The 23,828-nt window shown below is 39.6% G+C and overlaps 1 protein-coding gene across 3 annotated transcripts in view; it reads right to left on the reverse strand.

Annotated features, from left to right (window-relative positions):
• Positions 1-3,435: 3,435 nt before the first annotated feature.
• The window catches only part of PAIP1 (poly(A) binding protein interacting protein 1), a 32,950-nt gene continuing 12,557 nt past the window's right edge, over positions 3,436-23,828 (reverse strand). For all 3 annotated transcript variants that reach the window (XM_055121174.1, XM_055121171.1, XM_055121173.1), the window contains exons 4-11: positions 22,616-22,728; positions 18,104-18,215; positions 16,844-16,969; positions 15,676-15,782; positions 13,255-13,372; positions 11,404-11,458; positions 9,804-9,897; positions 3,436-4,588 (exon numbers count right to left, since the gene is read on the reverse strand). In XM_055121174.1, the coding sequence (XP_054977149.1) occupies positions 4,495-4,588; positions 9,804-9,897; positions 11,404-11,458; positions 13,255-13,372; positions 15,676-15,782; positions 16,844-16,969; positions 18,104-18,215; positions 22,616-22,728 (819 nt within the window). In that variant the 3' untranslated portion in view covers positions 3,436-4,494. The remainder of the gene's footprint in view (positions 4,589-9,803; positions 9,898-11,403; positions 11,459-13,254; positions 13,373-15,675; positions 15,783-16,843; positions 16,970-18,103; positions 18,216-22,615; positions 22,729-23,828) is intronic.

The following is a 23,828-nucleotide window of genomic DNA, read 5'->3' on the forward strand; positions in this document are numbered from 1 at the left end:
GGCAATTGAGGTTCAAAACTAAGCAGTGAGGATGGAGGGAAAATGGTCAAATATGTAGATTAACTTGTCAGTGATGGTTGTACTGTTGAAATTAGAAGCAACTCTAAGGTTTCTTGGAAGACAAGTGGAAAAGTGGCAGAATCATCAATTAGGGGATGTAGAAAGACAACCAAATTTAAGAATCAGCATGACTTAAATTTAGTGTCTTCTCAGTAAAAGTAACAAATTAGTAAATTATAATTTGGAAATAAGAAACAAAATTTAATAGCTATTGGGCTACAGAAAAGAATGAAGTAGCCTACACAAATTATTGTGGCATGGGAAAAGAATGCTTATGTCTGAGCTTTGAGAAATGACAATAGAGAAAATAAAACCCTATTGGAACATCAGATAAAGATTTATTTTTTTAAAAAGCTACTAAATATTCTAGACACCTAGAGGTTTTTAGTCTTGGTATCACTTGACAGTGTCAGAAAATGCCTAGAAGTCAAGTCAAAGAATAAAATTTCTACTGGGCTTAGAGACATGGAAGTTTCATTGATTTGATGTGAGGTCTGTTACATGGCAGAACAGAAGTCAAACCGTGAGCCTGAAGAGCAAATTGGAGGTAAGGCAACGAAAAAACCAAACAACTGGTAAGAAGTTGGACTAGAAAGCTGAAATAGGGTTGCAGTTGGAGAGAAATGTGAGAACCAAATTTCTTTTAATGAGAGGAATGGCATACTCTACAGCATGCAAAGGGGTAAAGGAACTGGGAGATTTAAAAAATATAGAGCAGGGACTGGAAATGTAGTTCAGCAACATCTGTATGGCATTTAATAAGCCCTACGTTCAATTCCCAGCACTGCCTTTCAAAAAAGAACTAAAAAATTAAAATTAGAAATACACAGCAAAAGGGCCAAGGAGATCGCTCAAAGAGGTGGAGAGAAGCCACACATGTACTAGGTTCTGGGTTTGATTTACATCAAGCACCTTATGTCACTTCTGTTTCCCTGCCCCAGTTGCAAGCGTTATTGGGTGACTTCCAAGCATCACTTGGCCTCAGTCCAGCATCACTCCAATAGAACCAAACCATGAGGCCTGCACGGATAGGCTAACATCTCCATGCGTCTTCCAAGCACTGACTGTGTGTGTGTCTCCTATTAAAAATAAATTATTTGCAAAAATGAAGGCCAAATAACTATAGAGTTCTTGAGAGTAAGCAGGGATAGGATTCTAACATACTTAATAACTGGCTTTAAATGAGTGGAATTTCCTGTATTGGAAAAAAAGAAGTTAAATTTCTGAACATTTGCATGAAGCCATTTCTTCACCTATGAAGTGATGAGCTAAGGGGTAAAGGGCACAGAGAGAGTGGGAAGTATCTGAACACTGGGGTGAAGGTAGTGATTATAATTTGTATCGATGAAAAATCTACTAGAATTCTGCCCTCAACAGCCTCAATGCAAGTAGCAGCAGCAGGTACACCCAGACTTGGCCAACCTGGCAAAATGCAGCAGTAGCTTTCATAACCTTATTTATATCCACTCAAATATTGTCAAGCAAAGACCACCAGGCTCACACCTAAATATGACAAAATTGTATTATGAGATGTACGAAGGAGAACATTCCAGAGGAACTTTGGGTACAATACTCCACATGGGGAGGGTTAAGATTTGCTTCCATCAGGGCTGGAGCAATAGTACTGTTGGTGAGGCATTTGCCTTGCATGGAGCTGATCCAGGTTCAATTCAATCCCCAGCATCCCATATAGTTCCCCGAGCACTGACAGGAGTGATTCCTGAGTGCAGAGTAAAAATTAAGTTCTGAGCATCTCTAGGTGTGGACCAAAACTGAAAAAGAAAAAATAAAATAAAATTCTTTCCACTGAATAAACATTGATGAAGCATTCTAAAGTCTCCTTTTAGAGAAAGGAGGTCAGTTTTGTTTTGGATGCTATTTCTGCCAATAGGACTAGATAATTAACTAGGGACCCGATGCTGTCATAAGGCGAGCGTTATATGGTAACAAACGAAGCTAGCTGAGGGCCTCACTGGTAATAAAGCAGAGGTCACACAAGGTAGGCTCATGATGGCATTTTATAGCCATCACGATAAGGTTGCCTGTATACTGCAGCTGGCTCTGTGTCAAGCCTGATTAACGGCAAGGCTTTTTGTTTTTCTATTTAAGCTGATATTTAAACATCAACAGTTAAGCAGCTTAGCTTTATCCTTTATTCTTAGACAGGTTTTTCTACTCTTTCTCCTAAACAGGTTCCATTGCTAAATGTTACCTATTTTTTAAAAGTTAGAAATAACCTCAGCTCATTTGTCTTCCCTATACTCCCTATACTGAATGAACAGCAGATAGAATCACCACTGTTCTGACAGCATTCAACCTAAAAATAAAACTATAGCTTTTTCAGAATCTCTCCAAATTTTCAAAAGTTCAAAGTCTGCTATTCCAAATAAACTTCTCTTTTCCTGATTAAAAAAAAACAAACCCAAAACCCAAAAGACAGAACATTGCCACACATTCCTTAATGCCCTCCTGTCCAGCAACTCACTTTAGGGCCAAGAGACAACCCATGTACAGCTTCAAAATACAACTTCTTCTCGGGTCTTTCCCAGGGTTACCGCCTCCCAAAATGCCATGTTTCAAGATATCCAACCTACATGAGCAAACTATATTATGTGGTTTTGGTTAAGTGACAGTTTCCATTCATTCAGAATATGAGTGAGGTGAGCGAAGACTCCAGGTTGATTATAGCCGCTGGCAGTTTGAGTTGCCGCAGTCCTTAGTTTTCCTAGTTGAGGCCTTATTAAATAATGCAGAGGGGCTGGAGCAATAGCACAGCAGGTGGGGTGTTTGCCTTGCACTCGGCCCACCCGGGTTCGATTCCCAGCATCCCATATGGTCCCCTGAGCACCACCAGGGGTAATTCCTGAGTGCAGAGCCAGGAGTAACCCCTGTGCATCACCAGGTGTGACCCAAAAAAAAAACAACAAAAAAAAGCAGAACAGAAAAAAGTTCTTCCTATTAGCAACTGTTAGAATTTATATTCCCTTAGCACACTACTTAGCCTCTGGATGGGAGCACTGTCCTTTTTTACAACTTTCTCCTATCCATACTGAATTAAAATGAGCATGATCTCCACAGAACTGCAGATTAAGGTAATAGCCACCATGGTACACAAGCCCTTATGGAAAAAAAAAATCATTCTGAGCTATAATTTTCAAAGCCCATATACATAATTTGCTTTATCAATAAAGAATCTAAGTTTTAGAAGGTATTTGCTAGTTCCTCCAAGTTGACTTATTTGTTATTAATTTATTCAATAGACACTGAATAAAGTATATCTTAAAATAATTTTTCTGATTTGATACCTTAATTTTATATCATGTTAACAAATTCAACAAAAAAAATTTTTAAATACCAGGATATCACTCCAAAAACTTAAGAGGAAACAAAACTATTTAAATTTTATTTTCAAAGTCTAATTTTAATTCAGACTGAAGAAACAAGCAGAAAAGTGAGACAGCCACCTGCATTAGCAGACACAGATGTACCAAATGTAAAACAGTGGGTTATTAACTATTTACATGCATATTTACAAGCAATCCTTTTGTACATAAGTTTTACTTTTTAGTTAGTTGGAAAAAAGATTTGACATTACATAAAAATACTAGGGCCAAGGTGTACCACATTATAGTAAAAGTATTAGAAAATTGATCTTTAAGGTGTATCAATTATAAAGCCGATGAGAACATGAGTGACATAAAACTCTCCAGTAAAAAAGTCAATGCAACTCATGCTACAAAATAAAAATGAAAAGGCCAAATAAAGCTCTAGGTTTGAAGAAAATGAAGTTAGGCTAAAACAAACAAACAACAAAAAAAAGCAACTATAGAATTGCAAACCCTCAATAAAGAATCTTAGTTTACTTGGGAGTTCTAATTTTTTTAATGACATTTTAAAAATCCCTGGTATCAAATAGCAGCTGGGTAGGTAAGTCAGTTGTTAATGATATAGTCTAAAACTTTAACGGTAAAGAATTTAATGATTGTGATTCATATTTGAAAACAAATTTATTGAGACACCAATGTAAAACTAAATGGAAGCTATGACACTCATATCTAAAAAAAGAATGCTACATTTTTGCAGTAATATGTATTTCCAGACTAAAACTTTTCCCTCAAGGAAAGTAGAATTTAAAGGATAACTTTCTAGCCAGCTAGCAAAATTTACTTTCAACGTTTATTTCAAAAATGATTTTATTGCAGCCAAAACAGTGGAATTAACTGTACATAATAAACTATTATATATATATACATTTTAAGTTATAGGGAATAAAGTTTATTTTGGCAGATAGTGTTAAACAAAATTAAAGTTGCATACATTAGTAACATAACTCAACATCCTTAATTTGGTATGACAAATTTTCTTGTTTCCTGTGGACTGCTAAATCACCACAACCTAAACTGCTTTATAAAACTGATATGCTGAGATTTAGCTTTACTGTTTTCGCTTACGCTCTGATTCCAAACAAAACTTTTCATATGCTTCTTCTATCTCTGGGTCCATCTCATCATCAATATCATCCAAGTATCTGTAAAAGAAGCAAAGATAATTCATGAGTTCAATGATTTTTCTGTTCAGAATTTCTAAGATGCAAGGTCATAAAAATAGCTAGAACTTTTTTTTTTTTAAATGCAACTACTGCTTAGAAATCCACAAATATCTCACTCCACAAACTGTATCACTATTATCACTGTCATCGCATTGCTCATCGATTTGCTCGAGCGGGCACCAGTAGCATCTCCATGTGAGACTTGTTATTGTTTTTGACATATCGAATACGCCATAGGTAGCTTGTCAGGCTCTGCCGTGCGGGCGAGATATTCTCAGTAGCTTGCCAGGCTCTCCGAGAGGGGCAGAGGCATCCAACCTGGGTTGGCCACTTGCAATGCAAACGCCCTACCTGCTGTGCTATCACTCCAGCCCACTCCACAAACTAACAAATTTAATTAGTGTTAAATTAGAATCTGAATCTCATGTTCAAGGTTAAGATTCAGCAATACTTGTAGTCATGTTGAATTCTTTAACCTAAAAAGTCCAATTAAAGGCTTGATATATAAACCCGGGGGCTCAAAGTTAATTTCACATAGATAATTTAATTATACTATAATTATAATGAATTTCAGATGTATCACCTAGTGATGCATAACTATCATATGTTTATTTAACATCAAAAAGTGTGTTCCTAAGAGCTGGAGTGATAGCACAGCATGTAACGTGCTTACCTTACACACATGGTCAACCCAGGTTCAATCCCCAGCACCCCATATGGTCCCTGAGCACCCAAGCAATCCCTGAGCATAGAGCCAGGAATAAGCCCTGAGCACCACTGGGTATGGCCCAAAAACTAAAACCAACAAATAAAACATAGTGTTCCTAAAATAATTTAATGACATCTGTATTTGGAGCCAAACATTCATAGGAAGAATTTACTCTCCAAAGGAAACATTAGAACAATGGTGGAGAGGAAAAGTGCCTGCCACAGAGGAGAGGGAGGAACACTGGGAACTCTGGTGGAGGGGAGGGGACACTGCTGAAGGGATAGATGTTGGAATACTGTGTGCCTAAAACTCAATTATGAGTATAACTTTGTAACTGATGGTAACTCAGTAGGAAAAACAAATTTACTTTCTAGATTATCTAAGATTTTCCTTATCTATTAGGTGTTCAAAATGAGAGGGAACAAAGATTTCCATCGGAAAAACTATTAAGTGCCCATCAAGGGATTATTATACACAGTCTCACAGCCACTTTAAAAAGACACTTGTCACTTGTCATCCCGTTGATCTTCGATTTGCTCACTCGGGCGCCAGTAACATCTCCTTTTGCCCCTGTCTCGTGCTAGTGTAGACCAATGGTCTTTGCTCGCTCCAGGAACACGAAGAGCCTCAGGTACTACTAATGCCAGGCCCCTCCACCATCTTCTCAGCAGGCCTATCTCCACATCTCCTGAGCCTCTGCTTCAACCCTTCCAGTGACATTAAACTTCCGGCTGACATGCCAGGAACTTTCTGGATCCAGAAGCAGTTTCCCCTTCCTTCCAGCTGGGACCTGGCAGTGTCCATGCCTGACGCCCTCCAACATCTCAGCTGGCCCACGTCCACATCTGAAGCACGGAGCCACATACACAATTACACGGCAGCTCTGCTCACCACACCTCACTCAGTCCCACTTACTACTCCCTATGACTGGCTGAAGACAGAGAGACGAAAAAGAGCAACACTCGGCCTAATCCCTCAGAACACACGGAGTTAACTACAAGATTCACTCCACCGCAGCAGAAACAGAAAACACAATGGAGAGGACCTTGAGAAACTCACCAAGTAAGTGAAAACAGTAACACTTAAGGTTCCACCAGTAGCAACCAGTTCTGTAAACTCTCAGAGCTTAGTGACACATGCTGAGGATGGTTAAAGTGCCCAAGGAAACAACGGCACAAGTAGTCAGCAAAGCTCCTGAGAACACTATCATCGTAAATGACAAAGATAAAGAGCATGGTAAGTGATATGATGCGCCTGAGTGCAGCAGGTAAGTGCAGCAGGTACGGCTCGGGTCCCACACGGGTCTGGGGCTGACACATATTCGATCCCCAGCAGCATCCCATATAGTGTCCTCCCTGAGCCTCTGAAAGCTAAGATTAAGTCTGCAGAACAGTCTTGTGTGCTTCCAAAACAGAAACAAACCAAAAAATGCAATAGAAGGTCTATTGCGCCCCCAAAACAAAAACCAAAAAATGCAATAACAGCAGAATAGCAGCAGCAGAGTGAAAATATCAAGGCACTGTGAGATGCAGGAAACTGCTAGAAAACAGAACATGGAAAAAACTTTGAAAAGAAATGAATAGCATACCAGAGGATTTAAGGATGAGTTCAAGAGGAACAATATAATAATCAAGTCCCTGAATAGGAAGAAAAACTTGATGAAGAATTTAAAAAAATACACTGAGAGGCTGAAGCGAGGGTATGGCAGGTAGAGCACTTGTCTTCTCCACAGGAGTGATCCCTGAGCACAAAGCCAGAAGTAAAGCCACCGGGTGTGGCCCCCACAAAAAAATCTGGCAACCCTCAAACAGTTATACAGAATGATGAGGAAATGTTAACAAAACAAAACCACCAAAAATTTCGGGGGCTAGAACCATAACACAGTGGGTAGGGTGACTGCCTTGCACATGACTGACCTGGGTTCGATTCCCAGCATCCCATATGGTCCCCTGAGTAACGCCACGAGTAATTCCTGAGTGCAGAGCCAGGAATAACTCCTGTGCATCGCCAGGTGTGACCCAAAAAGCAAAAATACAAAACAAAAACAACAACAACAACAAACACCAAAAATTTCCCAGAGTTGAGGAATGTAGGCATCAAGATACAATAAACAGAAGGGTCCCAGTGAAAGTAAATCCAAATATAGAAACTCCAAGACACATTACATCAGAATGACAAAAGCCACAGAGACCAAATGTTGAAAGCAGCAAGATTAAAAAGGAAAAAAGGTAAGCCCGTAGATTCACAGTATATCTACCAAATGAGACTCTACCAGCCTGAAGAGAATGATAGGATATACAAAAAAAAAAAAACAAAACAAAAAACCCAAAAACCCTAAATGAAAGGAAAACCTCACCAAAAATACTTTTCTAGCTACATTATCCTTCAGACTTAAATAGTCTTGTCTTGAAACTAGTTTTGCAAAAAGTCTAACAGAACAGAGCTTGCTTTCTCTCTTTCAAGGCTTTTGGACCTCACCTGGTCATGCTTAGGGATTATTTCTGGTGGGCTCCAGGGACCATATGATGTGCTGGGGATCCAACCAGGTCAGCTACATGCAAGGCAAGCCCCCTACATGCTGTACTCTCTCCAGCCCTGATAAAGGAGTTTCTTTGAAAGACAAACTTTTTAGCCCTTTGCCACTGAGTATGGCATTCACTCATGGTGCTTATGGTTGCCTGCCCTCAACAAGAGTAAGAAAGATCTAGTTTTTCCTGGCTTGCTAAAATTTTTTTTTAAATCTATAGATTTTTATTTATAATCTCTTACTTATACAGGCAAGCTACCCGTAGCGTATTCAATATGCCAAAAACAGTAACAACAAATCTCACAATGGAGACATTGGTGCCCGCTCAAGTAAATCGATGAACAACGGGAGGACAGTGCCACTTATTACTATAATCTCTTATTAAAGGTTTTTTATCAACTTACTGATTTACAATTTTGTTAAAGGAGTTTAGCTTTAATCACCTGTGTATGTGTAGGAGTCACCACCTGCACAATAAACAAAAAAATTTCTCTGGGGACTAGATCTCTATCAACCCACATGGTCCCCAAGTCTGCTAGGAGTGATCCCTGAGTGTAGAGTCAGGATTAAGTCTTGAGCATCATTGGGTGTGGCCCTCAAACAAAGGAACAAGCAAAAAATTCTCTTGTATATGGAACAGAAAGAACTGTTGGCCCGTTGTAGAAACTGGAGATGTCTATGGAGCAGAGCCTTCACAGCAGGGGGCCATGACAGGGAGGGACCCCTGGGAAACTGATGCAGGAAAGCAGGCATTCTGGGGATGTGTGGTGTTGGAATGATGAATGCATGGGAAGTATCATTAACAGTTTTATAAATGTTGGTATCTCAACAGAAAGGATAAAAACAAACAAACAAAAGAGACAGTTTAATAAGTATCTTCTAAGACTTGGATAAGATTGAGATGTGGCAGAGACAGAATCTGAATCAAGATTGCTTCCAATTGTTAATACTCTCACCCACACCATGACGCTGTCTGTGCCTCCTAACTCCCACAAAGATGGCGTCTGCCCCCACTAAATCCTACTAACTGATGATGGGTCTTTTGCTCTTTGTTCTCTCCCAGAAGGGAGTATAAGGCCACATATTGGAAAGGCCACAAGTTCATTCAATATGGTGAGAATAAAAGCTTGCCAAATAAACCTTTAACGTATGCTCCTGAAATTCAGTGCTAAGAGCAACTTGAGCTCCTAGTGGAATACCCAGGACTCGGTCTCCCAAGTAATTACATTTGTGTTGTCCATCCCTGCATCCTTTTAAAATTAAACTAATTTAAAATAATGACATCATATTAAGATCTCAAACTGACAAGTAATATATCATTAGACAGGAGCAATAGAAAGAAAGTGTTTGATGTTTCCCCCTGAGCACAGAGCTAGGAGTAACAATGTCAAATAAAGAAAATGAGACTGAGAACTATAATTTACATCTACCCATCACTCCAAACAGTTTCTACAGTAATCTGAATTTTCTTTTATCTTAAAATATCCTGTAGATGAAATCTGTTTTATAAACAGGTACAGAGCTTTCCCAAGATTCTGTATTATTGAGGGTAATTCTTGTTCTTGTCTTGGGGACACACACCAAAACAAGTGCTTTGGGGTTTCCTTCTGATTATACTCAAGGAACCTGGTAGTGCCAGGAATACCAACCTGGGCATCCTAAAAGCAAAGCAAACGCTCAGCCGTTGGGCACTCTCTGTGGCCTCACAGCAACTTATTTTAAAATCTTAGATATAGTAAGAGAACTTATAAAAACAAATTATGAGTATGCTATATTTGAATAGTTTCCTCCCCCTTCATTACATACACATTTTCAGATTCACAGTTTGTATTTTCTAACAAACTTCTGGAAAATCTGGGTAAATAACTACTACAGACATACCAATATAACAATATTGAACACTACCATTCACAAACTGACAACAAAATTTCACAAAGAAGTTAATAAAAAGAACTTACGGATCACCAGCCCCTGATAAATCTGTCCCATTTTCTTCATAATCTGGAAAAAAATCTTCTCTTTCAAGTAACTCTTGATATTTCTCTTGGTAATCTATGAAAACATTTTTTAAAATGAAATGTTGATAAAATTTCATCAAATGGTATTTTGATGAGTGGTTATACTTCTAATTAAATTATTTAATTAAATCCAGTGTTTAAATAGTAGTGAGCTTCCTAAGGTTAGTAGTAAGCTAAAATATTATGTATATAATATTTTGACAAAACTCATTCTAACGGGCTTGCTCTCCTATGCTTGCTCATAAGTTTTAATTATACATATAAAATAATCCTTTAAATCTGAAAATATACTAGAGTACATTTTGTGCCCCTTGTTTAATTCTCGATTTACTTCTTTCCAATAGACAAAACACTGGCTATTTAACTTGTTGGGGATAAATATGTTCCCTCCGTTTTGTTTATCCTTCTGTAAGGAGGGATTTTTCAATCAAACATCTTGACATCCAGATCTTCCATTACTACACCCTATGGAGATAAAAGTTACCTAGTTAGCAGGTGGAGTCACTAGTCTATGTTTCCTAATTAGATGAGGCTAATCTGGCCCAGGACCTGAGACAAGGGATTTCTTTTCTTCTCTCTCCCCCAGAGACAGCTGGAAGGTAGCTGCCTGATAAATGTTTCATTTATATCAACCTTCCCTAGCTTGGCCATTCCAAGGCAATGGAGATGATATTACTGCTTTCCATATGCCAACTGTGTACAGCAGTGTTACTGAGTTCAAGATTAGCATATCGCTATGGTGTTCACCTCCGAATAACAAATGAGGTGGATCAGTGCATAAGAGCTAAACTTGTTACAAGTGATCATCTCCAATTTCAAGAGTATAAAACATTCACTGGATAAAGATGGGGCCGGAGAGATACCACAGCACACCTTGCAAACATACAGCATGCAAAACATACAATGAGCCCACTGAGTTATCACTCTGCTGCACTCCCACTCTGACAAAAAACTGCAACAACAACTTGATGTAGTAGATAAGATAAATTATTTACTTTTTTAAAGTTTTTGGTCCACATCCTGTGATGTGGGTTACTCATGGCTCTGCATTCAGGAATCACTCCTGGCAGTGCTCGAGGGACCACATGGCTTGCCAGGGACTGAACCCGGGTTAGCTGCATGCAAGGTAAGCACCGTACCCACTGTACTATAACTCGATTATAGTATATGATTCTTCGTGCTTGCAAACATTAACTCAGATTAATGAAAGTTGCTGAGTATTGATCGAGCCACCTGTTCCTTCAAACCTAACCAAATTAAAGTTTCAAATGCAAAAGCAGAATATCAGAATATTAAAAATGCAAGTGACTTAGGTTTCCTTCCAGTCTTTCATTGCTAATGTGACAAGATAAATACCGAGTCAGACTTTCCATCTACGTGGTAAACGTAAAGAACAGCCTACAAGACAAACCCTTACCCTGTATTATAGAATAATGTAAATTCTTCCAACAGTGATAACTTTGTGCTGGTAAAGGTAAGGTTTTCTGTAAATTACCATCTTACAAAAGTGGGAAGAGGGAATGGCTATGGGACCACATACCTGGATCAGCCGCAGTGAAAGGAACACCATCAGAAGTATAAAATGTTGGTTCATTCTAGGATGAATCAAAGTGATACAAGAATGTAACCATTTCAGAATTGTTTTAAAGCGCATTAACTAATGAAGCATGGCTGATGTCACTTGTCTGCACCTGATAATGCACGAGCAAGCAAAAAAGAAAACCAATTTCCTAGGAGCCACTTTCATTTCATTGGTAAAGTCTAGGTTTCAGATTTCCTATTCTATTATGTCATGTTCTTGTGATTCTAAGACTGCTGTGTGTATGTGTGTATATATATATATATATATATATATATATATATATATAAATTTTCTGCTCTGTTGTAGGATAACAAGGGGTTTGTCCTTTTAGCCTTGCCACAGGGAACTTAGTTTACCTTAAAGCAATGTCCTTTCTGTATGGACTTAATATTATGCTTTGTAACTTGGGAGCTGATTCACTTCAATAATATTTACTCCTGGGCATCTTTCTCGCTTTCTCGACTCAGTTGCCCTTAGTTCCTAGCATCCCAAAAGTAGGGTCCTGAAACAGAATGGACCCGGGGCAAGCTATGAGCTACCCTGGCATCGAAATAGGCCAGGCCAAAGTGCCACAATACTCAACTACAAGCTGAGAGAACATGGTCATAGACAAACGCTGTCATGATCCAAAAGTAACAAGACTAGGACACTGCTGGGGTTAAGGAAGACTAATCTGACCCGAGGACTGTGGTCTAGAAAATATAGAGAGATGTCCTCAGAAAGAAACAAAGTTTGATATATCTCTTACTGTGCTCATACAGAATGACACTGCTAGAAATATTTGAAGTAAATTTACTACAACTATTTAGGTGGATTACTAGCTGAGGAAGGAAGAAAAGGTCACACCCTGACACACCCTTCTTTGGACCCCATCCTTGAGCGGATCTCCTAACAATCTGGAGTAATCTCCTTAGATGAGATTTTTATTAATCTCCCGGAGGAATAGTTTTACCCCTCTTTGTTGATTTGTTAATGTCAACCCGAGAGGACAGAGGCAAGACAGAAGCAGAGAGAGAAGACACAGAAGCAAGAGAGAAGACACAGAAACAGAGACAGAGAGAGGTAGGAAGAGACCAGAGGAGAGACGACATAGACAGAGACAGCGAGACAGATAAAAGAGAGTAAAGCGGCACACACAGAAGCAGAGCACAAGGAGAAGCCATCCCGATCTGGTCCATATACAGCGGCTCAAGCGCACCAAACGAAAGCAGCACTCGCGAGAGAGAACTGCCCCGAGAGCCTGAGAACAACACAACGCACACACTGCATCGCACCCCGCCTCGAGTGTGTGCACCATTGTACTTTTTTACACTCTGTGTTGTGGTTAATTATCTGCTCATTTTGAGTTGTGGTTTCATTTCCCCACCACTTTTCCTTCCGGAATTTCTGATACTGGGATCATAGAAGCATCCCCAGTGGGGCTTTCTGCCTGGTTATGTCAGCATTCCAGGGAAATCACTGTACTGGGAACCAGTTTGGTTCTTTCAATTCAGTACAACATGCAAAGTTAGAATTTGAGATGCAAGGCTATAGTTACAAATTATCTGGAAAAGCTGCTTCCCAGAAGCCATCTGCTCACCAGATTCCAAGCCTTGTCCATTTCCCAGGCCAGTGGATGGATCTTTCTTTAGTCTACCCTTTGCACTGCAGGATTCCATGCCTCTACTAGCTTCTGGCTGCTAAGTGATCCTAAGCCAGTAAAACGGTTATTTGACACAAAATTCTAAGAACTACTTTATGAACCTGATCTAGAGATTGTCAAGAATGGAACTCAAATAAGAAAAACTTAAAATGCCAATACTAGCATACCATAAAATAATTAGGATCATTTTCAGGTGTTGCTTCTCTGTAAGTTGAGGTTGCGTGAACTCTACCCCAATTACTTGACCGGAGCTCTACGAGCTTCAGGAGCATCTGTTTCACATCTCTGCAGACAAAATTAGGGGGAAAAATCAATTAAAGTATATATATGAAAATGTTTACACGTTCTAATATATCTGAGTCTTAAAATTTTATTCCTTATTGGGGGGGCGAGTGAGGGTGCAACGGGGTGGTCCAACAGACCTAAAGTCATGCTCAGGAGGTTCAGGGTGCTACTCAGCAATTCATGGATTCTTGGCCAACTGCGTTGGTGGGGTTTAACGTGAAGGCCAACTGACACGGTGCTTTTTGAGCCCGGTGGTGTCAGGGATTACCCAAACCCCACTGATGGTACTCAGGAACTTTCAGGATTACACCCCGGTGATGCTCAGGAAATCATAGAGTACCAAGGATCAATCTGGTTTGACCAGGCATATGCCTTTATGCCTGCATTATCTTTCCGGCACCTTATTTTCTAAATTTAACATTTATGTAGCTGGAGCAATAGTGCAACAGGTAGGGTGCTGGTCCTGCATGTGGCCTCTAGGGTTTAATCCCCAGCATCCCAGTCTCCTGAGCACAGAGCCAGGAGTAAGCCCTGAGCACCAGCAATTGTGGCCCAAAACAAAAACAAACAAAAATACATCCAAAACAGATTCTGTAAGACATTTGCCATTTCCTACAAGGACAAACATGCCTGCCTGTGTTCTCTCTTGCACCTATCTCATTTGCTTGTCTCTATGTCTCTGCCTACTGGTCTGTTCTTCAAATCCATGTTTTCTCTTCAATATGTATTTCCTCTCTTTCTCTGCCTCATGTCTAAGTAAATTTCATTCTATAAAACTATTTTGCTTCACTTAAGAAAAAAAACTGACAAGCACTTTTTTTTTTTTTTGCTTTTTGGGTCACACCTGGCGATGCACAGGGGTTACTCCTGGCTCTGCACTCAGGAATTACCCCTGGCAGTGCTCAGGGGACCATATGGGATGCTGGGATTCGAACCCGGGTTGGCCGCGTGCAAGGCAAACGCCCTACCCGCTGTGCTATCACTCCAGCCCCTGACAAGCACTTTTATGCCTTTTATTGAACTTATTTACCAAACATCTATTAAATAGTTTAAAGTCTGAATCTTTTTTCCTTTTTAGTTTTGGGGCTACATTTGGCTATGCTCAGGGCTTATTTCTGGCTCTGAGCTTAGGGACCACTCATGACAGTGCTCAGGGGACCATATGTGGAGCTAGAGATCAAACCTGGATTGGGCATGTAACATGGCAAGCATCTCTCCAGCCTCCAAATTTTCAATTATTTTGATCAGATACAGCAGATTAAAAACATTCAAAGCACTGAAGCTGGAGTGATAGTACAGAGGTTAGGGTGTTTGCTTGCATGTGGCCAACCTGGGTTCAGCTCTCGGCATCCCATATGGTTCTTTGAGCACTGCCAGGAGTAACTCCTTAGTGCAGAGCCAGGAGCAACCCTTGAACAGAGCTGGTTGTGGCAAACAAAGACGAATGAAACAAAAACAAAAAATGAAATTAAGTTTTTTTTGGTTTTTTTTTTTTTTTTGCTTTTTTGGGGGGGTTACACCCTGCAATGCACAGGGGTTACTCCTGGCCCTGCACTCAAGAATCACTCCTGGCGGTGCTCAGGGGACCATATGGAATGCTGGGAATCAAATCCGGGTCGGCCACGTGCAAGGCAAATGCCCTACCTACTGTGCTATCACTCCAGCCCCAAATTAAGTTTCTTTACGGGCTGGAGCGATAGCATGCTTGCCTTGCAAGCAGCCGACCTGGGTTCAATTCCTCTGTCTCTCTCAGAGAGTCCAGCAAGCTACCGAGAGTATCTCGTCCACATGGCAGAGCTTGGCAAGCTACCCGTGTTATATTTGATATGCCAAAAACAGTAACAACAAGCCTCACAATGAAGACGTTACTGGTGCCCGCACAAGCAAGTCGATGAATAACAGGACAGTGCTACAGTGCTACAAGTTTCCTTATAATTAAAAGAAAAAACTATGGGCTGAAGTGACAGCACAGAGGGTAGGGCGTTTGCCTTGCACGCGGCCGACCCGGGTTTGATTCCCAGCATCCCATATGGTCCCCTGAGCACCGCTAGGAGTAATTCCTGAATGCATGAGCCAGGAGTAACCCCTATGCATCACCGGGTGTGACCCAAAAAAGAAAAAAAATAACATGCAGGCATTTACAGGACTTTGGGTTCAATTCCTGGGACCAAATGGTCCTCTGAGCATCACCAGAGAGTCCAAAAACTAAATTTTCCTGTGGTGAGTCCCATGCAAAATAAAATTAGCGAGGGAACAATAAGAAATTTAGTCTACTGTCTATCTAACATTATTTCTTTTCCTACCTGCTGCAATGTGCATCTAGGACAACATTTTCGATTCTTTGAATAATTTCCTCCATATCAGCCTTTCCCTTTTCATTCCAGGCATCTTCTAAAACTGATCCTGTCAACTGAAAAAGCAGATAATCAGCAAAACAAAGAATCCAATAAAGCACAGAAAAGCTAAAAGGAATAGTACAGTTCAAGCACTATTTGAACAAGATGAATTTGTACAAGTATTTTTATATCCAGCAATCTGTACATCCTCTACACTTTTCTAAACTGAAAAAAACAACAGAAAGAACTTTAATCATAGGCTTTATGGGTCAGTGACTATATGATCTATCCCTTGTATGATTATTTTCAGCTATGTTTCACCTCAAGGCTGAAATGTAATGACATATATTACTACAGGTGTGCTAAGTTAATGGGATTTTTGTATTTTCAAAATAGGTATCACACTGTTAAATCTACTTATTCAGTAATGGTGGAACATAGCATCTGAAAGGCAATTTTGACATTAATCAAACTATTCGCAAAAATTGACAATATCAAAGCTACATGTAGGAATTTATTAGACAGGATTAACTACAGAGTTAACCCAAAGAAACAACTGCACACTTAAAGACATGATGAAAGATGACAATACTGCAGAAACTAAACTGATGACACCTAAAAGAATGATATATACATACAATAAGTATTAAGCAGCTACTAAAGAAAGAGATCAAGATATGTGCCACATAAAGATATATGGTCTTTATTAAGTGGAAAAAAAAAGCATAAAAAAATAAAATCTTGGGGCTGGAGCGATAGCACAGCAGGTAGAGCATTTGCCTTGCACGCAGCTGACCCAGGTTCGATTCCTAGCATCCCATATGGTCCCCTGAGCACCGCCAGGAGTAATTTTTGAGTGCAAAGCCAGGAGTATTCCCTGTACATTGCCAGGGTGACCCAAAAAGCGAAAAAAAAAAAAAAAAAAAAGCAAAAGAAATCTTATACAAGCACACATGCTACACATGTTTTTCACTTTTAAATCATTATTAAGTACAGTGTTTTCTAATATTTCAATTTGAGAAATGTAAGTAGATATGCTTGAAGTTTAACTTTAAATCATTAATATGTGATTTCCTTCCCCCAAATTATGCTAATAATGAAACTGTTAACATTTTAAAAATAAAATTAAACCTACCTTTAATAATTTTACTGCACAGATTAAGTTGTCATCCACAGGATTAGAGAAAAGGGCATTCAGCAACTCCCGAAGACCAGCCTGAAGAATATCTGCTCTTGTAACCTGTCCATTTGTTCCTTTGATCTTTTGGGACAAAAGAAAAATAGAAGCAACTGTGCCAAAATATAATACAGATTCTTACAAAGTATTGACAAAATAAGTATTAAACAATACAAAAACATAGGAACATACTCTAGATAACAATACATATTTTAACTTACTTTACAAGTAACTAATACCTCTTGTTTTCAATATACCATTTAAAATATTATCTTTCATTACAATGATATATATATATATATCTTAACTGAAAGATTCAGGAATCATGCCTTCTCTGTATTCTCGTAGACATAGCACTATACAGACATCCCTAGATACATAGCATTTCATCCACATAGAAAATATTGACAGCAGTCGAAGATGACTTTACTTTGGAATAACTCATTTTTAATTTTGCTCTTTTTTTTGCCATGTACAATATGGGGGTCTAACTGGTAAATTAGAAACTGGATTGAACATACAACCTTTCATTTTAATTTTATTCTGGAGGGCCAAACCCAGCAGTGTTCAGGGCTTATTCCCGGCTTTTGCTCAGGGATCACTCCTAGCAGTGTGTGGAGAATAGGTGTCAGGGCCTCAACCAGGCCAGCCGCATGAAAGGCAGGTACCTCTCAAGACCTAAACATACAACCTCTAAGATGCAGTAACATGTACATCTGATAGTGGATTCAGGTATTTTTTAACAGTGTTTATTATACTAAGTTTTTATCATTAAAACTATTTAAAAATAGTTTTATATTAAACTAAACTAATAAATTTAGTTTATTATACTAAATTTATATCAGGATTAAAAGAAGTGTAACTTATATACATGGGCTTGAGAAAAATCAAGCAAATGCATTATTCAGTGAAATTCAGCACTTTTATCAGCAATATCGTCAACTAACAAACAGAACCATCTATACATATCTTTGTTGTAGGTTTAGTAAAAGTGCATTTTATGTGGAAGATTTATATATACAATTGGAGCAAGAACTAAGAAACCAGAAATTACTGTATTCTGTAGATTAAGTGGCCTAGAAAATCAAAGTTACAGTATTTTTAAGTTATTACACTTTCACTGTTAGTTTTGTCAACTAAAATGCAAACATAAATTCCTTCCTGAGATCCATTTATGTTCTCAGGTTTTGTTAGGACTTAAGAAAAATTTCTCCTTACCTCCAGGTTAAGATAAAGTTCTCCCAAAAAGAGTACAAACGCATGAAAACGCTTCCGGGTTACTTCATCCCCTTTTGCAGCTTGATCTTTAGCTTCATATTCAGTCCGGCATCTAGCAAAGATATATCTTTTGTAATTTCAAGTCTTTGTTTCATTAAGCAGTCAAACAAGATGGTCATTGGTAGATCTGGTTGCCCATAAGCAATCCGGAGTCACACACAATACATTACCACCCGAAGCTTTTCAGACCAGAATGGATTGCTAGATACCCAAATATATAGCTGTTTATAGAGTTCAACTTTTTTTTTTATTATTGAATCACTGTGAGATAGTTACAAGCTTTCATGTTTGGGTTACAATCACACGATGCAACTTTTAAGACAAGCACAGTTTTGACTCATTCCTACCAAGGCTATAGTACATTTTAGCAACAAAGCTTTCATAAAACACTGGTGGGGATGGGGTGGGGGGTGGGAGAGTGGATAGGAAAAAATATTCCTCACTTTATTGAGTTTGTTTTCTGGAAAAGCACTGTCTCCATTTAAGCTGTCTTGGTAAAATGTTTTGCTCTATCTGAATACAAGAATATTGAAAAAGATCATTTACATGAATAGATGTGTATATATACATAACTTTTTGTTTTTTCAGGCTAAATCTAAGAGCTACTCCTGTGTCCATGTTCTAGGGTCACTCCCAGTGGTGTGCAGGGCCTCAAAGCAGGGCCTCACTCATGCACAGCATGCATACTACTCTTCCCACCTATCTCCCTGGCCCCAATATATAATTCGTAAGTCCATTATTCTTGTAATTTCTATTGTACAAAAAAGAGAAGTGGGGGAGGGCAGAGAAACAGTACACGGGAAGGGTACTTGCCAGTTTAATCCCTGGCACCTTATATGGTTTGCCAAGTACTACCAGAAGTGATCCCAGACTGCAGAGTCAGGAGTAAGTCCCATGCACCACTGGGTGTGGCCCCCAAACAAACTAAAAAACAAAACAAAAATACAGAGAGAGGACGGGAGGGAAAGAAAGGGGAGGGAGAGAGGGAAGGAAGAAAGGGGGGGAGGGAGAGAAAGAGAAAGAGAGAGGGGGGGTATAAAAGCAACTATTTGGATCCATTTCCAATGACAACTAAAGACATTAAGTAACATATTTTTCCAGAGTTGGCCCATCTGCCTCAAAAAAAAAAAATGAAAAATTCTCTACTAGGACTAGAAGTGACACAAGAACAGTGGTAAAGGGTCACGGGTACTCAAGTTGTGGTTATTTTAGATTAGTAACCTTGTATATCAAGACCATGAATGTTAACACTATTGTTACCCAAATGACAATAAAATTTCAATAAAAATTTTTAAAAAACAAAAACCTGTCAAGAGCTTATTGATCTGTTTCCTACAACAAAACAACAAAATCACAACAAAACAACAAAATCACAACAAGCCTGTCACTGCCTGCACTAAGTGAATGTCAGTTATAGCTCATAAACTTTAGTTGAAGGGGTGAAGGCATTGCTCGGGGCTTACTCCTGGTTCTGTCCTCAGGGATCACTTCCGGAGGGGCTTGGGGACCACATAGGCTGCCAGGGATTAAAGCTGGGTCAGATGTGGGCTAGGCAAGTGCCTTGCCTGCTGTACCATCTCTGTGGCCCCGGTTAATTAATGAATTTTTTAATTTAAATTCATTTATTTTTAACTGAATCACAGTGAGATACAATTACAAAGTTGTTCATGATTGGGTCTTAGTCATATAATGTTCCAGCACTGGTCCCTTCGCCAGTGTACAGCCACCATGAATGTCCCCAGGTGCCCCACCACCCCCCACACACACCTCTATGGCAGCACCTCCCTCTCCTCCCTCCCCCTCCCTTTCCTTTTGGGAATTAGGGTTTGCAATACAGACACTGAAAGGCTTATTCCTTTACCTACTTTCAACACTCAGTGCCTGTCCAAAGTGATCATTTCCAGCTACAGTTAGTTCTAAATTTTTTTTTTTTTTAAGAAAAAGTTTCTTTTAAATCCAGGATGTGCTCAGCAGCATATGCCATGTACACAAGAGAGCTGGGTGGCCCCCAGGCAACAGGTGAAGCACAAAGGAAGGAACAGCTCCGACAGGGGAGTTTAGGGTGGCTTAGGAATGCCTCACACAAGAATTTACCTTCAGTCTGAGTACTCAACAATAGACCCAGGAAAAGAATAATATAGCAATACTACTGTAAACTACTGTTAACACGCTTTATTGAGTGAATAACATTGATTTTAGCCAGATACTTGTTACCATCTCATACACATTAATTCCTCTTCAGAAGGAAAAAGCACTTAAAAAGAGCAGTCTGTTGGCAATTCTCAGCTGGTGAGGGACAGATGAAATATAAAACAGCAGTTTTATATTTACATTTACAATGCTGTGACTACACACTGAATATCTACGTACGGCCTGTGGATCGCGTAAGGCCTGCAAAGCCTGTGGTAAGGCCTGGCGCGTGACAGGATGACACCTGGGTTTCCTGTCGGCCACCAGCAGCTGCTCTGCTAGTATGGAACAGCCTGCGAGCAGCTTCCCCTCACTGCAACAAGGTTGACTGTGTAGATGAAGGAAAGAACCTCAGCTCAGCTACAAATTTTCCATTTTCAAAGCTAAACTAGCACCAAACAGAGGTGACAACTTTCACAAACTTCCTTTTACTGAACTATTTTTTGATCGTTCCATTTGACATTTTGTTGTATCAAGCAATATAAAGTAAACTACTTTGTGCCTGTCAAGGGGGCAGACTTGGGGATGGGTGTGAGACTGGGAACGTGAGTGGAGGAAAGGTCACACTGCTGGGAGAACTGGTGCTGGAACACCGAATGCCCAACTGCCTGAAACAACTGTGTTATGAACAGCTTTGTAAACCAGAGTTTAAATCAAGTTCAAAAAATTTTAACAAGAAAATAAATAAAAAGCAACACATGCTTCTTTTGGAAAAGATAAGAACAACAAAAAAATACGTAGTACAAACTCACTAAAACCAGAAGCTAGCTGCTGTGAACAGAACCTGAATCTGTATATACCTTGTGCGATATAACTGAGTTATGCCCTGCATGTCACTTATCACTAGCCTTCCTCCCACTACTACCTTTGGCAGTACCATGTCACTCTAGAAATACACACAGGAGGGGCCAATACAAGGGTTAAGGCACTCGCCCTGCACAAAGCAGACCTGGGTTTAATCCTAGCATCGCCGGGAGTAAGCCCCGAGCACAGAAGCAGGAGTAAGTTTCAGTTCCTCTCCAAAAATAAAATATTTTAAAAAGAGGAAGAAAAAAAAAAATACAGAGTCAAGAAGTGTGGATGAAATTCCATGGTAGAGCACTTGCCTTGCATATGTGCCATTGTGGGATTAATTCCCAGCATGCCATTAGGAAGAAAAAGAAAATCCATGGAACTAAGGTCTGAAGAGAGAGTACAGGAGGTAAGTTGCAGACAGCTATTCCGACGGCAATGCTGAGTAAGTACCACCAAAGGTGACTCCTAAGCACAGAGCAGCCCCTGAGTACCCCTGGGGGTGGCACAAAAGTCCAACAAAAAGAATCGCAAGGATAGTCTCTTCACCTTGGCAACAGGGTGGAATTGCTTAGAGCTGAGGCTGGAGCTTAGCAGAGCGCGTGCCTTGCATGGGTGAGCTCTGGGTTTGATCCCAACAACTACTGCCCAGTTTCCATCCAAGTCCAATTATGTTGGAATTTCTAAGAGCCGGGCAGGCCTCAGCCTCTAAATAAGGCATACAAGGCCAGGGTGGAGTAGTCCTTGGAAAGAGATGCTGTTCTGTAATTCTTCCTCCTAGAAGTGCCCACTTTCCCCTCTTTACAAATATAATGTGTATTTTAAAAATGATAGGCAATGCTAGCTAGATACCTTTTTATAATTTTCATTTGTATTTTTCTAAATTGTTACCCCCTCAGAACTATTTCAAGTATTTCTATTACAATTACTGAACTTTTGTTGTTTCTTAACTATTTCTAAGAGTCCCTCCCTTTACATTAAAGTGAGCCTACAGCCATATTTTGTTTTCACTTCATATAAATTTATGCTCCTCTCCTACAAACATTACGTGCATAATTAGGTTTAAGGGGTTGGGATTTTTGTTCTGGTGCCCGGCCCGTACCTAGAAGTGCTGGGGACTACTTCCTGACACCATGTGGAGCCTGGGACTGAACCTGCTTCCTTCTGCTAAGCCTGTGCTCAGCTTTTACAAGTCAGAACTTAAGTTAATAGACCTAAATGAAGCCTTTAGCCATGGGAACCAAGTGAGAGGCTGAGTGTGAGCTGTGTGCAGCAAGCAGCGTTTAGGGAAAAAAAAAAAGTGATCATTTAAAACACAGCTATGGTTTTTATATTGTATGAGGAGAGATGGTCCACCCTTTCCCGGCACAACTAGTACAATATCCTACTGTATAGTCTTTCAAAAGAGAAATGGTAAAATTCTATTGCTTTAGAAGTAATTTTCCACTCATTCCAAAAATTCTCACTGACCTTTTAAGTAGCAATTGGCGGAAGTTGCCACTCTGTGGACTAATTGTGAGATGATGAGACAGGTAATTACACAGACGAGCTCCCATATAAGAGAAATTTGGGATAGATGTGGCCTTTCAAAAAGAAAAAAGTTACGCATAAGACAAACAGATTAAGTTATTAATGCAAACGCTTAACATCCTAAAAAGAAAAAAAAAATTCTCCTTCCCAAGCTAACCATATTGAATACAAAAATGTTCATGTGTATTGTGCATTTTTTCTCCTACTTACAAAAAAAAAAAAAACCCAACCAGAAAAAGTACAAACAAAAGAGGTCTACAAGTTCTCATCAACTTCATCATCTACTCTGAAAGCTTACCAAAATGAAACCTAACAATATCTGTCTGTTGAGCACATTTTGTTTTTTACAAAATGCATACAAGTACCCATTGCACAGTGTCAGTTACGGATAAGCTAGAGAAACAGTCACCCAGTGGCATTTCTCAAGGATGACAAGACAGCACAGCCTTGGGCATCAAGCAGTCCAAACCAAGATTCCCAGGCCTTGTTGAATGACCCTGAACAGAAGTGAACTACCATGCATGTTTCTTGATTCCTAAGTGATTGATGGGAAACAGTCTGAGATTACCACTTAGAGAAATGCCTGAAATCCATGGGGTAAAGAAGAAATCAAAGGGTCAGAGTGAGAGTACAGCAGGTCGGGAGTTGCCCGTGCACATGGCTGATGCAGGACCTATCCCTGGCTTTGCATAGTCCCCTGAGTACCAACAGGAGTGATTCCTGAGTGCAGAGAAGCCCTGAGTACCACCAGGAGTGGCCCAAAAATAAACAAAATAAAAAAAAACCCCACTGCTTTATCAAATACTATATACCACAGCCAAAGGAACCCCTTTATAGTTTAATTTTTATTTCAGTTTTTAAAGAATAGCAGAGAATATAGCTCACTACCTAATATTAGGTTAAAAAGCAACTCATAAACAAAAAAACCCAATAAAGCCCATTAAAGATGATACTAGGTCAAAGTCACAGAAGCCGTTGATCAGTCTAGATCTAACAATTGCCGAAGGCCCCTAGCATCACTCTTAGGCCACCTTACTGGAAACCCAGGGAAGTCAGTTTCACTGTTGAGAGATGAAGGTGAATGACCTAATTGCATGTCAAGTGCTTGGCACTGCCTGGCAGGTAATAAGTACTTTGTAATTATTAGCTGCAT

Source organism: Sorex araneus, chromosome 1, assembly GCF_027595985.1.
Source record: "Sorex araneus isolate mSorAra2 chromosome 1, mSorAra2.pri, whole genome shotgun sequence".
NCBI lineage: Eukaryota > Metazoa > Chordata > Mammalia > Eulipotyphla > Soricidae > Sorex > Sorex araneus.